Genomic DNA, 15171 nt, shown 5'->3' on the forward strand with positions numbered 1-15171 from the left:
AGAGCCTCTTTTATAGCTAGGTAGGACTTCCATTTTCCAGTTTATCTGCTATATTTCTCTACTGTTAGCATTCTTCCTATGGCTGAGGATGAGGGGGAAAAGAAGTGATCAGCGAAACCATCTTCACACAGCAATGTTTATGTGCTGCAGCAGTTGCAAAGAGGGAGCACACCCACACTGATTTGTCAGCTGTTGTTAAAGGAGTGGATCTCAAAGTGCTGCCATACTATCATCTAGTATTACAAGAACTCTTTAGTTATTATATGGCTTTCGTCTAAGACCAGCCTTAAGCAGAAGAAACTCTTAAACACCGTGGTATTATGCTACCTCTGCACAGGACAGTAGCAAAGCTGCAGTCCTAATGTCTGTTGCATTACCAGCAGGGCTTGTGTTGGGTACTGGTGGTCCAACTGCTCAGTTTTAATGCTGTACCTCTCCCAACAAACCTGCAACTCCTCTAACCTTTTCTAGATTGTTCCTGCCTGGCTGTGCTGCTGATGGTCCTTTATATGTGGGTAATGCAGATGCACAGCATGCAGTGTGTGTTCTGAACAAGGATCTATAGTGCAATATTAAGGTTTTGTGATGTCAGTGTGTTTAAACTGTTTAATTAGAGTTCTCAGTCTTTAAAACTTGAAGCTCCTTAAAGCAACAATGTTCCTGTTTCATATTGGATGCAAACGTAACTTTTTTACTAATTCCCCTTTTGTATTTAAAAATGACAAATGGATCTCTTCTAAGATCCACTTGATAAAATATGTGTCTGTTCTTCTTGGTTATTTAAATAAAATCAGTTTTATGAACTACAGCAGCCCAAGTGATTGTCTCCATCTGTAATCCCATAGTGCAATACATGTGGTCTCCACTAAACCCTGAGCAAACTTGTGGGACATTACTTAAATTGTGTTTTAATTTTTCTCATAAAATTTTCAGAGCAATATGAATTGGTTCAAAATCGATTTAACCTTTTTTATTGAGAAAACATCAGCACATGATGAATACCCTATCGTGTTACTGTCTAAAAATTTGCCACTGCCTTAGCACAGCTGAACTTTTCAGCCATCTGCTCTAGAAGGGACAGCTGTAAAGCTGGGAGTGGTGGAGTTCAGCACCATCACCTCGTCTGGGTGAAGCAGAAGCATGGAGATATATGCACAGGAGTGTAGGAGCCTGAGCTGTGCGGACACAGGAGGGTATTGAGTTGATCACTCTATTGAGCTTTGTACTTGTGTCCCAAGAAAATGAAGGCACAATGTTAATACCTGCTCAGAAATGTGCTGCAGTACCTGTGCCTGTCTGTGCCCTTCTTGTCTGTCACTTCAGACTCATACCATGCTCTCCATGCAGCTCGGAAGCAGCTGTGGAAAACAGCTCTTCATCTCCACAGTCTCAGGCTGGGCAGGGGAGCAGGTTTTAGACAGCAGAGAACAGACTGCCATCACTCACTGTGGTATTGAAACACCTTTCAAGAGCTATCTAACAAAAAAAAAAAAAAAAAAAAAAGGAATTTTTCTTCCCTCTGCAGTTCTTTCAGTTCTTTGTCAGGCTTTTCTCAGTCAAGCCTCACTCCAAACACTGGACAGGATAGAAAATTCTCTATGGTTAGCCCCTCTCTGAGGCTTTAGCAGTTACTCTATCACCCAATGACCCCTCCCCAGCAGAGAAGGGGAATCAAGAAAAGGAGAGAAGACCCACAGGCTGAAATGAAATGGATTTAATGAAATAGACAAATCAATACCAATGTCAATACAAAGTACAGAAAGTTATACTCAGCCCAGTAAAAAGTGCAACAGTCACAATATCCAGGAAGGCAGTCCTCAAGAGCAGGAGAGGGTGGAGGAGCCCTAGCAGGAAACTTTCCTCTTCACAACAGACTTCCTCCTTTATAAGTGTTATGCTCATGATCTGGGACACATCTGTGAACCAACTCTAGTCAGCTGTACTTGCTGACTCAGAACTGCTAATGACCTGCAGCCCCTGGCTAGCCTGTGATTCTGTCCCAAGAACATAATCAGAGCACCAGAGTCTGCTGATGCAATCTTTGGAAAGCTAATTCTCATTTTACTAGAAAACAAAACCCACAGTCTGCTTTGAGGAGCTCAAGAATACAATAAATATCCAGCCAACAAACTCCCTGCTCTTCATTTCCATTGGCTACGAAAAAATTACAGCAGCAGCACAGATGTACTAACCTAGAGCACTTTCCTTAGTTTCCTGGTGTTCTTGTGCACTCTTCAGGTGTAATCCAAATATGAGTATCTGTCTGAAACTAAGGACAGGAGGGATCTACCCCAGGTCTTGCCACATTCTCTTTGGTCTCTTCTACAGAAGAAGTACCTTGTCTGAACCCAAAACATCCTCATCTGTACCTGCTTATAACACAGGCCTCAGATGAATTTTACAAAGATCATTGCAAATGGGAGTTAGGGCACACTGTTCACTCACAGCATCAAACAAAATCTCAGTGTACAGGCTGATGTCTTTGGAAGTGGATTCAATCAACTCCTGCAGCTTCTCCAGCATTTTTGCCACATTGTTACCCACAATCCCAGAAAACCAGAGAGGGTAGTTGGATGTCTCACTTTCTTGGTCAATCAGGCCTCACTGAATCACAGCACTGTGTCAGGCCTCTGGGCTTTCCTAATTTGTTGAATGAAAAATACAGAAAGCCTCAACCTCCCCTTCACCTGTATGCATGCATCTAGGTCTCCACAGGTATTTTCTAGGAGCTCCCAACAGGCTTTTGATATCTGATGACACAGAGACCCACATAGCCACAAGTCATCCAGCACCTCAACTTGTCATTTGAGAAGCATGTTGGACTTTCTTATGTTGACCCAAGACCCAGAAGAGCTGGTGAAACACTTCATTGGTTTTGAAGGAGTTCCCTCACAACTGCCACAGCCATATCTCCTTCTCTGGAGACTCTCAAAACTCACCTGGATGCGTTCCTGTGCGGACTATCCTAAGTGATCCTGCTCTGGCAGGGGGCTTGGACCTGATGATCTCGTGAGGTGCCTTTCAATCTCTGATATACTGTGATACTGTGATAACAGAGTAGTATACTGAACCACACAGCAGAAAGACCCAAGTTCTTTTGCTCAGAATGAAGTTCCTCTTCATAAATGGCATCCTCTAGAGACAAGTTCCTTAAGAGTTGTTTCCCTCTTTCATCTGAAGTTTTTTTCTCTAGTGAAGAGAGACTGTCTCCCTGCTTTCATGCCCTAGGATTGAGCTGCATCTCAGCATGAATTTCTCAGGCTCTTCCTGGGCTCACAGTCTCACAGGAGAAATGAAAAGCTGGAATCCAGGCACACTTTCCACCAACCCCCAGGATTCTGATACTTCCAGAGCAGCAGCAACTATTTTCCAGCCTTATATAACCTCCTTAGACAAACTGCTTCCTGATGAAGCACATTTCCTCACACACCATTATTATACAAACAAATGAGCTCTGACGTTTCAGAGCCACTGCTGAAGGTCCACAATATCAGCAGTTCTTACCTCCTCCTTTTCACAGATCAGATAGTGTGCTGCCACTTCCCTCGTCTGAGAGGAGTGTTGTTCCCAACTGAATGAAGTATTTATGTCTTTAGAACTGCATCAAAAGATGAGGAGAAAGGTACTGTCAAAAGTATGTGTCAGGGAGGTTATCTGGTGCTAGCAACCAGTATAGTCATCCCCAGCTACAGCACTATTCTCGTGAGGGTTTAGTCACTGATCAGTTTTGAATTCAAGGATAAGGTATGAAATGTCCTGAAATACCTTCACCGAAATTCCACTGTTTCTTTCCTCTTCCTTTTCCTCCCTGCTACACTGCAGGCCCTCAAGCCTTGTTACAGGAGGCTGAGTGGTAGATGACCACTGCCATCCTCGCAGACCACTGCAACCTCCCAAACTTCTGTCATTGTCTATGTCAGTCATGATCTCATAGCCCTCCGATTCATCACTGAGCACTTCAGGGGACAGGGAAAATCACCACCTCCTGGTTCTCAGAGAAGCTAATAAAACAAGTTATGAAGACAGTAAGTCTACATTTCACTGATTTTATTTCCACTGAGGTTTATGCTAACCACATCTCCTTTCTCCAGCTTGCTGCTTGGGGGATTACTCCACATATTGTGGAGAGTTAAGACACTTGCTGCCAGCTGCACAACATGAGGCTGTGGGTCCAGAGAGGACACTGTGTATACGCTAGTGATGGTGAGCAGAGATCCCTTCCCATGCCTCCTGTGAAGACAGGATGGGAGAGTTGGGGCTGTTCAGCGTGGAAAAGAGAAGGCTCCAGGGAGACCTTATAGCAGTCTTCCTGAAGGGGGCCTGCAGGAAAGCTGGGGAGGGACTATTTACAAATGCCTGTAGCAATAGGACAAGGGGCAGTGGTTTTAAACTAGAGAAGGGCAGATTTAGATTGGACATTAGGAAGATGTTCTTTACTATGAGCGGGGCGAGACACTGGAACAGGTTGCCCAAGGAGGTGGTGGAGGCCACATCCCTGGAGACATACAAGGTCAGACTTGTTTGGGCTCTGAGCAACCTGATCTAGTTTGCAATGTCCCTGCTGACTGCAGGAGGGTTGGACTAGACGATCTCTAGAGGTCCCTTCCAACCCTGTGCATTCTATGATTCTATGATCATGACTAGGTATGCTTTTATGACACACTAGAAATGACACATAAGAGGCCAGCACTGGATCCTCAGCACTGACATCAACTGGTGCCCCTGGAATTCACAGGAAAGAGTAGTCTCAGCAAACAATTCCCTTTTCCTTCTTTCCCTCCCTGTCCTGTTTTCACAAGGGAATACCAGACAAAGTTTATAGCTCATCAGCCAAAACCAAAGCAGAAGCAAGGGACCTGCAGGCAGTGTAGTGTGTTTTCATAATAATTAAACTCAGAGGCTTAGAAAATGGAATCTACAAAGGAAAGTTGAAAGAGCTGTGATTTTTTATAGAACATAGTGGGAAGAAGGAAGGAAGGTATTTTCAAAAGAAGAAATAGTGAAAACCACCTCTTCACAAAGGACAAGATGAACAAGCAACCAAACTAATTCCTAAAGCTGGCAATTTAGCTTAAACACATAGAATGGGCTTTACTCACAAACCTGCAAAGCCCTGGCCTCAGGCACATTTTACCTTCACAGCACTCACGCTAGAAGGTGTCACAATAGCAGTATTGGTGCTGTGGACCACAGGCCTAGGGACAATATCCTCAAAAGAGATGAGAAAGGGGAAAGAGGGAGGGAATGAAAGCTGGAAGCTAAAAACCTCATCTAACGTCAAGAAAGGCTTCAAGGATTTGGTTTTGCCCAGTACTATTCAGAACAGCACAAGTTGCCAAATTTAGCCTGGCATTATCTTTGTCCCCTTTCAGTGTCTGCACAATTCTGCATTGAGAAAATGAACAAAACACTAGGAATACTGTTAGAAATGGAGAATTAACATTCATGAATTCACAGAACTTGTAAATTAATCTTCATAGGTCTGTTATGATATATTCCAAGGAAACAGAAAAATCACAGAATCTCAGAATTACTGAGGCTGGAAAAGACCTCTGAGATCATCAAGTCCAGCCTATGACTTAACACCACAACATCAGCTAAACCATGTCACCAAGTGCCACATCCAATCTATCCAATCTTTTCTTAAGGACCTCCAGTGATGGTGACTCCATCACCTCCCTGGGCAGTCCATTCCAGTGCCTAATTACCCTTTCTGTGAGGAAGTGCTTCCTAACAGCCAACCTAAACCTCCCCTGGCACAGCTTCATACCATGCCCTATTGTTCTCTCACTAGTTGCCTGGGAGAAGAGCCCAACCCCCACCTCACTGTAAGGAGCAGCAGTTCAGTGCTTTGTGTACTCTTTGTGGACACCACTTGGTGGTGTTTTCAGTCTGCTCCAGAAGCTCCCGAGGAAAAAACTGAATCAGGGACATGACTGATAGCAGTCAAACTGGTGAACTCTGGGGAGCACAGGGCTAGCGGGCTATGCTCTGGTAAATCTGTGAGCAGAAGGAAGGTCTGTGGTCTGATGGAGGATAGCCTCAAGGTCACATCATATCACTTGTACCATTGCTCTGCCTTCACCCCAACAGGAGGACGGTCTGTATTTACAAAGACACTGAAAAGGAGGGGGATAAAAAGCAGACTTTGCCTAAGATCTGTGGAAAAAGAACCATGCAAAATTTTGAGGGAAGAGATAACAATAATCATTGTTGACTCTTAACGAGTATAAAAAACCTGTCCAAAACCCAGTTCACTGTTGTCAACAAAAGGGAACCCAAAAGATGTAATGAGGAGTCAGTAGCCAGCATCCTTTGTGCTCAACCTGGCCAGGCCATCCAGCACACACTAAAGTCCTTCTGAGGATCTCTGGTATGAGAGGGAAGGGGAAGGGGACCTACAATAATCACCCTGCTGTGATATTCAAGCTAATTTCTACAGCACAGAAGAATTACTGCTCTCCTGTGTGATCCAAGGTAAACTTTCCAGAATGCTCACTTTTTTTCCATTATTCAAAATCAGATTTTCTTTTGCTAAGAACCTTAAGATCTGCAAACTACTCCAGACAGCTTGAGTCACATTAATTTTCTTCTCTCTCTTTAAATGCATCTTTAAATACATCAAAATTGTTCAATCACCAGAGGGTATCTTGCAGAGAAATGTTCCACTTTTATTACTTGCTATCAGGGATATAATCTATTCTCTCAAAGCAGTTAGTTCATTTATGAATTCAGTCCAGAGAGCTAGCATCTTAATTGGGATGAAACGTCCCAAATGTTTGATTTGAGAAGTACCCAGGTGCTGTACAGAATAAGTGGGCAACATTCAAAGACAAATTAAAAAGTCAAATTGTGGGATCCTTTAGCTGCTGTTTGACAATAATGAAAGGAGCTCTGATCAAAGAGTCCTAGTCCAATCTCAAAGTATCTAATTACTTGTTCTCCAGCTGTGGGTGATGGTATGTTCAAGTAGCTTTCTGGGTTTAGTTCTCTATGTGAAGAGAAGTCTTCTGAATATTCATGACTTTATCTTAGGAATGAAAAATTCTGTGTCATTGAGCTGCGAGGTGATCCAAAGCCAACATGACACAGACAGAGAGAGTTCCTTTCTGGGAAGTTTTTGCCTTCTCCGCTTTAGGGCTCCAGGCCATTATCATCTGCCTGCATCAAGCATGCAGCTTGATCATACTACCTCCTGCAGAATCTCTTGGGTTTTATCATGAGTGTCTGCACAGTAGGCCAGGCCTCCACATGGTTCCCCCATTTCAGCTCTAGCCAAATCTATCCGCAGCCCTTACAGACTTCCCAGGACCATGGTTTAGCTCACAGCTACTATTGGCTCAACTGCAGAGATGTCTGTCTTTCCTGACTGGATTTTGGAGGCTGATGGAAGAACATGGGAGGTCTGCAACCTCTTGAAGTTGCCCTTTTCTGGCCAAGCCAATCGGTAGGATGGGACTGTGGAGGGAAGCCTCTGTTCTGTAGGCATGGGAGGTTTTCTGCACACACTGAGCAGAGCCTTCAGTTCTGATCGGAAGCTGTCATTGAGCCAGCAGTAGATGAAAGGATTGTAGCAGGTGCTGCTCATTGCGAACCAGTGAAAGGCAAAGTAGAGGGCATTGTTGGTGTGGATGGTCTGGCTGGAGAGGAGGACAACATAGCAATTCAAGGGGAACCAGCAGACTGCAAAGAGGAAGACAACAAGCATCAGCATCTTTATGGTCTTCTTGTTCTTTTTGCGAAGGGCAAAGTATTGCTCAGTGGTGATGTCCCCAATGACATTGCGCAGCCAGAGCTTCTTGGCCACTGTCATGTAGGCAGCAGAGATGATCAGAAGGGGCAGGACATAGAGCAAAATGAAGGTTGTCAGGTCGAGGTACTTCCAAAAGAGGTCAGCAGGCTCAGGAAAATCTGGCAAACACAGGCACCGGGTTACCTCCTCACTGCAAGTGGAGATACCAGACAGGGGTTGAGAGCATATACGGTTGGGCACCGAGGCTGAAGTACATCAGAAGCAAGGAGGTAGATGGGAGAGGGGTCCTGCCCTAAAGCCTGGAGACAGATCTTTCATTTATGTACCTGTGCCACAGTTAAGCAGAGCTCTGCTATCCAAGAATTCGAGCCATGGAGCAGCTTGTGAGCAATATGGTGATAATTTCTTGTGAGCATTCACGGCCTTATGATAATTTTATGAATTTCATCCATTACCAGATTTCCAGCTGCACAGGAGACTTTTGTTCTTTATCTTTGGCAAATAGAAATAGCCTCTGCACATATTAAGGACCTTTCCCTCATTAAAGCACTTTCCAAATATCAAGGCTCATGACAGCATTTTATGGAACACGCAGCTGAGGCTGCTGTGTTTGCTTTTTGGTTGTTTTGGGGGTTTTAGGGGTTTTTGTTGGTTTTATTTTCTTTCTTTTTTTTTTTTCCTTCACTTTCCCAGGGCTAAAAAGTAGATTAAAACCCATTGGGTTTTAGGTTTTTCCCCATTTCTGGTCTGTCCAAAAAAGTCAGATTGGTATGTCAGGTAAAAAGCCAGTGTATAGAGGCAGAAACTCCAGGCCAGATCCTCTAAGTTCTTACCTACTTCATGTGATTAACATGACAGAATAAATATAAAAATAATCAAGAATAGAAACAAGGACAAGCTATTAGCCATTGCAAAAGAAATTTGATGAAAATTATAATCTAGGTCCATACTTGTCTGACCTCAACAGTAGAAGATGCCAAAACATGACCACTGAGTTTGGCTTCCAGGGAGACTGTGCAGGAAAGCAAAGAACATCCTTACCTGTATTCAAAGGTAAAGAGTTTTTGGTAGATAGCATGTGGTAGAGAAAAACATGTTGCCATGATCCAGATCATAGAGATACAGATCACACCTTTTGCAGTAGATATGCGAGGTTTCAGAGGGTGCATTATCACCTGTGCAAAATAAACACAGATTCAGGCCCATGATATTTCAGGAAATAATCACATCATTTTCTCACATGACCTTTCAGCCTTCAATCTGTCACTTAATGTGGAAATTCAGCATGCAAGCAGTACTGTCTTCACGGAGCTCCAATTGACTTTAAGCCTGAAGTTTAACTCCATGAAAATGGGAAAAGTCAGATCCCTGTCCTACCCTTCTGTTTCAATATTTGTATCTAGGTAAGAAAAGCTGGATACCAGGGATCCTGCACATGTGTTCATTTCCAGGTTCAATTTAATTCATAGCAAAGAAAAAAGGAAAGGGGAGGGGAGAGGGAGAGCGGGAGAGGGAGAGAGGGAGAGGGGGAGAGGGAGAGGGAGAGGGAGAGAGGGAGAGGGAGAGAGGGAGAGGGAGAGAGGAAGAGGGAGAGAGGGAGAGGGAGAGAGGGGGGAGAGAGAGATGGGGAGAGAGAGAGGAGGAGAGCGGGAGAGGGGGAGAGGGGGAAAGGGGGAGGGAGGGGGGAGGGAGGAGGGAGGGAGGAGGGGGAGGGAGGAGGGAGGGAGGAGGGGGAGGGAGAGGGGGAGGGAGAGGGAGAGGGAGAGGGAGGAAAGGGAGGAAAGGGAGGAAAGGGAGGAAAGGGAGGAAAGGGAAGAAAGGGAGGAAAGGGAGGAAAGGGAGGAAAGGGAGGAAAGGGAGGAAAGGGAGGAAAGGGAGGAAAGGGAGGAAAAGGAAAGTCTCAGAAAAATAGTCTGAGAGTGTTCAATATCAGTGACCCAAAGAGCCATGGAATTGTGGTTTAACCAGATCTCCCTGGACCTTGACCAGACCACCTCTGGCAATGCTTCTGATGGCCAGTGCATTTTCTATAAAGGAGAAAGCTTTCTAGCAGAAAATGTCAACTGTTTTGTGTGGTTGTTGGGTGACTCCACACTGACAATGCCCAACTGTCCCCCGTTTTGAGCTCTTATCAACAGCAAACCACAGCCCAGCTTGGGACAGACACCCAATGCGCTACAGTCAGCTCTCCAGTATTCAAGATAATGAGAAGTGAGACATTGCAAAGCAAAGGGAGACAGTGCTGCATAAGCTAACTGGGATGTCCCTACATCCATGGTGACAGACAAACCACTGCAAAGATGAGCTGCCCATGTGAATTCCTATCAAGGTCTTGGACCTCCTCTTTGTTTGAGAGCTACTGGATTAACTACTGCAGAAAAGGTCCAGTTCCCTGCCTGGAAATGATCACGAGGCAATGGACATCTCCCACCTCCCACCTTGATGAGGTCTTGAAATTTTTCTTTTCATCTTGCCTCCTCCCTGGGGGTGTTTGAGTCCAGGTTGGATGAGGCTTTTGAGCAGCCAAGTCTAGTTGAGAGGCATCCCTGCCCATGACAGGGAGGTTGGAGTAGACGATCTCTAAGGTCCCTTCCAACCTAAGCCTATGATTCCATGATCTGACAGCAAGAACTCCTCCCCTACCCTGTCATCTCCCCATACGTCTCACATTAATCTGGAAGCTGAAAAGGAAAGGATATGGGATCATCCTTTCTCATTTTGCACTCTCATGTCAAGGTCTGTCTGGTTCCAAGAGCTCTCACCTGGTGCCTGTCCACGGCAATGGCTGTGAGGGTTAAGGCAGAGACGTGGAGGGAGCAGTACTGTGCAAACCTACTGACATGGCACATTTCCTTCCCAAATATCCAGGTACTGTTGACAAAATGAGCCTAAAACCAGAACATCATCAGTTTTGTTCACCCTTACACACCTCCACATCTTTATAGATATCTGAGACACCTCTGGCACATAATTCCTTGTGCTATGTAAAATAAATTTTTGACAGATCAGGTTCTTTGTATAATTTCCTGGCTTCTGAACCCTGAAGAGATAGCCAAGTGCTGCTCAGTGGCACAGCAATATCCTCCAGGACAACACAGCAGCGCAGTATCACTCTGTTTTGTTCTTTCACAAGTGTTCTTTCACAAGCTATTGGGTCGATACATTAGTCTTTTTCTTTTAAGCCCTCCTCACAGGAGGGGGCTGACCTATGTGCCTTATCTTACTTCGAAGCAAAGCAGAGCTTTTCAACACATCTTGTAAAATGATGGTGAGCATGAATCTTGTTTTCCAAGAGGTTCATTGTATTACATTGGAAATACTTCAGAGAACAGAAGATTAAAAAAAAGACCAGATATTACAAAGTACTAAGTAATCACCATGATGCTCTCATTGTTCAAGTACTATCAGGGCTACTTCTAACAAATGGGTAATTTCAGATCTTCAACTAGGGAACAGGCATTAAAGAAAAAAAAAAAGACGTGGAGTTTTCAAAAGGTAACTCCAGTCCCTGAAACTGGGACTGGACAGGTATTTGCAGCACATCCATGCACTGCCTACAGTAGTGTAAAGAAGAGAAGGCCACAAAGTAACTGTGATGCCTTTATGGCGTCTCTGCCCCAGTCTTACCAGTGTAAAAGGCGTGTTGAGGAGCGTGATCATGATATCAGCTACAGCCAGGTTCACAATGAACAAGCTGGTGGCGGAGTGCAAGCGCTTGCTCTTGATGACAACGTGACAGACCAGGATGTTGCCGAAGAGGGAGAAGACCATGATGAAGGAGTAGGCTGTGATGAGGAGGGCTTTCACCGTGACGCTCTGCGACTCTGCTCCGTATCGGCTCCTGCCCACAAAGCTCTGCCAGTCAGCCAGGCTGTCATTGTCCCAGGAAAACAAACCCGAGATGTTTGGGATTACAAAAGTCTTCTCCAGGCTCCCGTTAAGGTTCAACTTCCCTGAGGTTACAAAAGTGTTAATCAAGTTGGGGAGGGAGAGCCAGACAAAACAGGACAACATCTCTAAAAGGTTGCTCTGCTCCTCTAATTTGGAAATAGCTCATTTGCGAGAGCAGAGCTCACGCTGTGTGCCACCAAAGCCGTCCTCCCCTCGCTCAGCCCAGGCATGCCCAGAGGCTGCAAACTCGGGCGTGCCTCGCTCAGATCAGCTCAGCTCACAGCGGCTTTGGCTCCTTCAGCCAGCTTTATACCCCTAGGCAAGCTTCGAGCCAGGATCTTCTCCAGTCACTGGGCTGGATGACATTATTTCTGCTCTGGCGTGCTGCTTTTCTACCCAGTCACGCTTCCCCAGGAGCTGCTCCAAGATAAGCACGTCTGTGAGAAAGGCAAATCAATCGCTTCAGTCGTCAGCGTCCTTTTTCTCCAGCAGCAGCCCAGCTCATGCAAATTCAGTGCTGTTTATCAACAAGCAGCGTGTGGCAGCTCTGCACTCTCCCAGGACACAGCTTATTTAAGCTCATTTCTGAGGGTCTGGCAGGCAAGTTTCAGCCTGTTTTACAGTGTGACACTTGGTAACTAGCATAGAATAGGGGGGTAACAGATGAGTGGTGAATAAAATCTCACTGGCTGTACTTGAGTGTTTTTCCAAAGACCTTTTTCCCCCGAGAGAGAGAGAAATACTTAAGCTTTCCTTTGGCAGGGATTTCCTCCTGGCCAAGGGAATTAAAAGTTTGATGTAAAACTCCGCTTTCTAGAGTTTACAGAAACACAGAGATGGTTACAAAATGGTTACATGGGACAAGAGGACAGGATGCCCCAGTCCAGTGAGTCAAGTATCCAAAGCAAAAGGGAAAGCATATGCTGCACCCAAGCACTGATGAGATGGCAGCATGTGTGTTCCCTGTGCCTTCCCCTCCAAAACAGAGTAAGGAATCTAAAATCAGTATCAGGACACCAAGAGCCACAAATCCAACACAGCACAGAAAGGTGTGCCTCTTCAGAATGTACAGGGGAGGTGCTGCCCCTCTGCTGGGGACAGATTTCCTCAGGGTCAGATAACCCCAGCCACTGCAGGTGGCTTTATTTAAACATCATTAAAAACACCATTATATGAAAAGCCTTTATTATAAGATGGCCATTCACTGGTGAAAATAACACCAATGAGTTGTGACTCAGTAAACCAAACTGCTTTGATTCACAGCTGCTCAGGACCTGATTGCAGCAGGACAAGTGGCACAGCCAGCCCACAAAGCTCCTCTGAAAACTGCTGTCAGCATCTGTTTGTTCCACAGAAGTGCCCAATTTTTATTCTTTGGGCAGTTAGTCTACCTCAGAGGAAGCTTTCCAGCAAACCTGCTGGAGCTGCTAAGGTGGCAATCACCTGTAACCATTCAGAAAGGCGGTTGGCAGCGATGACAGCCCTGATCTGATGCTGTGAGGAAAACAGTCTCACAATACAACATGGAAACGACAGGGAAATTGCAGAAAGGGGAACAGGGCAGTGTTCTGGTGTGGGTTTGGGATGAGAACAGAGTGACCGATGGCTTATGTCCCCCTTCTTGCTGGGTTGCTCCAGCAGCTCCCAGCCTCTTTCCTCTCCAGTGCTGCTGGCCAAGGTGTAAGGATATTGTTTACTGACATTCAAACTCCAGCTCTTCCACATCCATCAGATACTGCTCCTGTTCTATAATCCATACTCCAGGAAAAATTATTAATTTTTTTCTGTTTACTCTCCTTGATCTAATTCTTTGTTTCTAGCAGGTATTCCTGCACATGGAGCCAGAGTCACCATTGCCTTTGAAGACCAAGTGTTAGGCCCACTCGAAATACTCACAAAGGGTCACAGAAAAAGCCCAGAGGAAGCTCCCCGGGTCTCCCTTGTGTTTAACATGTGACCTTCTCTGCCTCACATCTTCCTTCTGGTTTAGTTTGTATTTAAACATATCCCAGTATGAACTGTCTAAACAGTTCACCTGCAGGTGGTTGTTTTTGAGAACAGGCTGTAGTAGATGTCAGCTTGGTACCTGCTCCTGCTGACTTCGCTCTTGCTCCACCATCTGCAGCACCCAGTGACAGCAAAGGAAGCAGCTGCACAGAAATGTCAGGATTTGGTAGGCTGTGCCTGGCTTTTGTAAAAGTTACCTGTGAAATGATGTAATTCATAATGTGAAAAATATTTAGTAAGTGTTTGAAAAACAGCTATGCAGCTCGAGAATTCAGGTAACCAAAAACAGTGATCAAAAACACCAAACATCTGTCCAGCAGCACTCCACCTAATTAGAAAAAAATTAGAAAACAGGCCTGGTGGGAAAAAAAAAAAGGTTCTAAGAGGAATATAAAAATACACCCAGACACACTAAAATACATAATTTAGAAGTACTAAAAAAAAAAAAAAAAAAAAAAAAAGAAATAATGCCTTTTTCTAATTTAAATCCATAGCAGAGTATGCATCACCCCTGTCATTTCCCTGGGAGCAATCTTTCTCCCACTACTGTGGCTTCACTGAATTTTTGAACTTCCCTGAGGTGGGTGGACTGGAAGTTACCAAGCCGTTCATTCCCCATCCTTAGCAGGATGGGGGGGAGAAAATTAGATTAAAAACTAATGGATAAAGTCAGTTTAATAGAAAAAGGCAAAGTCTGCGAAAGTAAGGGATGAAAAGATTTATTTATGTACCATCAGCAGGCAAAATCCATCCATCTCAGTACATGTAGTGGTTGCTTTGCAAGATCAAATTCCTTAATACCAAACATTTCTTGCCACCTCCTTTCCTTCAGCTTTTATTGCTGAGCACATCATACGGTGTGGAATATCCCTCTGGGTCAGCTGGGATCAGCTGTCCTGACTGTAGTCCCAACCTCTTGCCCCGCCCTGGGCCTGCTGGCCTTTGTGATGGCACTGGAGACACAGCCTTGACACCGTGGAGCTGGTGTGGTATCAACTTCCTAACTACAAGAACACTGCGCTGCATGGGCTGCTATTAGGAAAGTTACCTCCACCCCAGCATAGGGTGGGACAGCAACATAAAGCAGCAAAGCACTTTAAAAATGCCAGTCCCTCAGATCCAGTGCAGTCCATACAGCTGACATTCACTATTTACCTAACAGGAACCATTTCTTGACAAATACAGTATCTAAATCTTCATCTTAAAGGGTATTTACAGCAGCTTTTTAATTGCATAGGTAATAGCATAGCTTTGACAGCCAATATGAAAAAGCCAGACTACCAAATTATTTGCTGATACCTTTAGTGGTTGCACTGCTTTATAAGTTGCTATTAAGCTCTAAGAAATTTGTAGATGTTGATCCTTTTAATGGAAGTTTTCAGGAAGCTCAAGGCTCATTTAGGTCACCTGCTACAGCAAACACAAGAGACTTTTGGTGAGAGCCAGAGAAAAGACAACATCCAATCCCACCTCCCTGAAGGAGCAAGTGAAAATGCAAAGGCATGGCATGCTGCAGCAGG

The 15171-nt window shown here is 44.8% G+C and overlaps 1 protein-coding gene across 1 annotated transcript; it reads right to left on the minus strand.

The window, feature by feature from the left end:
- Positions 1 to 7318: 7318 nt before the first annotated feature.
- Positions 7319 to 11767, minus strand: GPR83 (G protein-coupled receptor 83). The gene is made up of 4 exons (XM_054387235.1): positions 11381 to 11767; positions 10516 to 10641; positions 8795 to 8928; positions 7319 to 7943 (listed from the first exon to the last, which is right to left on the minus strand). The coding sequence occupies exons 1-4, from the start codon at positions 11765 to 11767 to the stop codon at positions 7319 to 7321; spliced, it is 1272 nt and encodes a 423-aa protein (XP_054243210.1).
- Between the last annotated feature and the right edge of the window lie 3404 nt (positions 11768 to 15171).

The sequence above is a fragment of the Indicator indicator genome, chromosome 1 (assembly GCF_027791375.1).
Source record: "Indicator indicator isolate 239-I01 chromosome 1, UM_Iind_1.1, whole genome shotgun sequence".
Lineage (NCBI taxonomy): Eukaryota > Metazoa > Chordata > Aves > Piciformes > Indicatoridae > Indicator > Indicator indicator.

Coding starts and splice junctions, on each gene's coding strand:
- GPR83 (XM_054387235.1), bottom strand. CDS start 11,767: ATGTTGTCCTGTTTTGTCTGGCTCTCCCTCCCCAACTTGATTAACACT. Junction 8,929..10,515: donor TTGCCGTGGACAGGCACCAG/GTGAGAGCTCTT, acceptor TATTTTGCACAG/GTGATAATGCACCCTCTGAA. Junction 7,944..8,794: donor CTCTTTACCTTTGAATACAG/GTAAGGATGTTC, acceptor CTCCACTTGCAG/TGAGGAGGTAACCCGGTGCC.